Source organism: Leishmania mexicana, chromosome 8 (assembly GCF_000234665.1).
Source record: "Leishmania mexicana MHOM/GT/2001/U1103 complete genome, chromosome 8".
NCBI classification, from domain to species: domain Eukaryota; phylum Euglenozoa; class Kinetoplastea; order Trypanosomatida; family Trypanosomatidae; genus Leishmania; species Leishmania mexicana.
In genome coordinates this window covers 1,510,720-1,513,105 of record NC_018312.1, presented here as the reverse complement: position 1 = coordinate 1,513,105, position 2,386 = coordinate 1,510,720, and the positions used below count along the sequence as shown (strand labels likewise).

The 2,386-nt window shown below is 65.6% G+C and overlaps 1 protein-coding gene across 1 annotated transcript; it reads right to left on the bottom strand.

Moving 5' to 3' along the window:
* Positions 1-375: 375 nt before the first annotated feature.
* LMXM_08_0850 (putative amastin-like protein) lies at positions 376-954 on the bottom strand (the record flags this gene model as incomplete). Its single annotated transcript, XM_003872591.1, has 1 exon — positions 376-954. One exon carries the CDS (start codon positions 952-954, stop codon positions 376-378), a length of 579 nt encoding a protein of 192 aa, XP_003872640.1.
* Positions 955-2,386: the final 1,432 nt, after the last annotated feature.

The following is a 2,386-nucleotide window of genomic DNA, read 5'->3' as shown; positions in this document are numbered from 1 at the left end:
CGCACATCCTTGTGCGGATGGAGAGCAGGCAAGCAGCGTAGGAGAGCACGCGCCGCGCATGACACGACGTGAGCACGGGAGAGGCAAGGCATCGGCACAACGCACCATCTTCTCTCCTACGCGCCACACCGCCGGAGCGCTTGCGATGGGGGAAAGCGCGCGAGGAGAGACGCGCGGACAACAGGGGCGAGAGCGGCACCTCGGGATGCGTGTTGGGGTCTGTGTGTCCGTGTGTGTGGGAGCGCCGCACGTCTGCACGCGCACGCACGACAGGGCAGCGCGAGAGAGAGGGCGGTGTGAGGCAGAGGCCGGAAGCCGCAGCCCTGGCTCCCTCTCTCGCTGACATGAGCACCGCTTCCCCCTGCGCTCTCCCTCCTACTGCTGCTTTGCATCTTTTGGCGTTTTGTTCCTGTGCGGATCCGTAGCGTTGAAGGTAACCAGCAGGTAGAGAATGCTGAATATATCTCTGACCCAGGTCGATAGGAAAAGAGCGAAGCCGGCACCGAAATGATATTTTTGGCTCAGCCTCGGACAGGGCGTGCCGTCATCCGTGTAGTAGACCACCACCATGAGCGCCCAGACGACGCTCAGGGTGCCGAAGCCAACGATGTTGAGCGTCAGGCAGACCCAGCGGAGGCAAAAGCAGCAGAACAGCATAATGAAGCCGAGGATGAAAGCCAAGCCGTACACGAAAATGGAAATGACTGCGAGCACCGCAGCAACGAGAAACTGCAGGCCGCGCTGAGGGCAGTTGGCCCATATCGTGCTCGACTTCTGATCATATACTGTGCTGTAGCAGTGTTTCTTTTCACCCCACAAAGTCAGGCAGTCTGTGTTGCCGAACCTGCTCGTACCCTTCGGGCGAAACATGTCGATCGGCGTAGCCACCAGCACAAAGAGAAACGCGAGGAACTGGGAGATCACGTAGAGAACCATGCCGAACCTGCACGCCATCTTCGCACCTTCACACCTGAAAACGGGTGTAAAGCGGATGTGGACGAGAGGAGGAATGGGAAGGGGCGAGTGGGGGCGCGGAGGAGAGTCGAGTCTTGGCACGGGGATGTCTTTGTTGCTGCTGCGTGCACACGCGCTTCGTGGTGTTGTGCGGTTGCCCGTGCGTGTTTGTTTTGGGGCGGGGAGGAGAGGGGGAGAGGCAGAGCGAGAAGTGTGTGGGGGAGTGGTGAGGAGACGGGCAAAGGAGACCGCGAGCCGTGCACGGCTGGGGCAGGTGGGCCACCTGGTGGCATGCACACAGACATAGGGAGAGGGGGCCGGTGCGCGACAGGCGCGCCGCAGCGGCAGCGAAGACGGGGCAGAGGCGCATGAGAAGGGGGGCAAGCGGTGTGGACAGAGAGCACTGCTTGCCACCCTCCTGGCAAGCCTTGCCTCCCCTCACGGGCGCCTTACCTGCTGGCCTCCCTCCCCCGCCGCTGATCCCCTCCTGCGCCGCACACCGCCCTCGCGCCCACAGCGCACGCCCCCTTTTCGTCTCTGCCCCCTCCCTCGTTCAGCTTCGGCAGAGAAGCAGCCGCCGCGGCGCACAGCCGGCACGAGGGACACGGGGGGGAGAGAGAGCGCAAAGGGCCACCGTGGCGCAACTCGTCGCCCGCGGTTGCCTGTTGCTTTCTTTCCCCTTGCGCTGCCCCGCGCGCGCCTGTGTGAGGCCTGCGGTGCGCGCGTGCGTGTGCGGCAGGGCTCCAGCACGCTCCATCCGGCACCGCCGCCACCGCCCGCCCACCCCGTCACCCGTGCGCCACCCTTCACAGCACCAGAGAACAGAAGAAACATCCACGACGACAGCGCGAGGAGAGACAGCGACACAAACACACACACACACACACACCTCCTCCTCCGTCGCGGCTCTGGCACGCAGCACCACCGGCGCCGCAGCCGCGACTCCGCATGTGCGCGACTGGGCGGGGGTGCGAGTCGGAGGATGTGAGGGTGCCCCCCCCTCCATCAGCGTCCACTCCCCTCCACCCCCATCACCACCGGGGAACGGCGCAGCGGGGCGGAAAAGCCTCGTGCGCAGCAGCCACCCATCCCTCACGGGACCGTGCGACGCAGTGTCCTCCACGGCGCTGCGGCTCGTTCCGATGATGTCGATGGGGCGGCTGGGGCGGACGGGGCCCACACCGTGTGCTGCGCGTAGGCGAACGCCTGGTCGCGGCCGCGCACGGGACGCACGCAGACGTCGCGGCGGTTCGTCGTGAAGACGTCACGGACCGCAGACACGCCGGAGATGCAGCTCGTGGTGCCCTTGTGCTGGGCCAGGGCACGGCGAAGACTCCCCTCCCTCACCCGCTGCGCCCTCTCGCTAGTGCTGCCCCGCTCCAGCTTCGACGCAAACACACACGGCGAGAGGCCCGCCTCCCCCAGCAGTCGC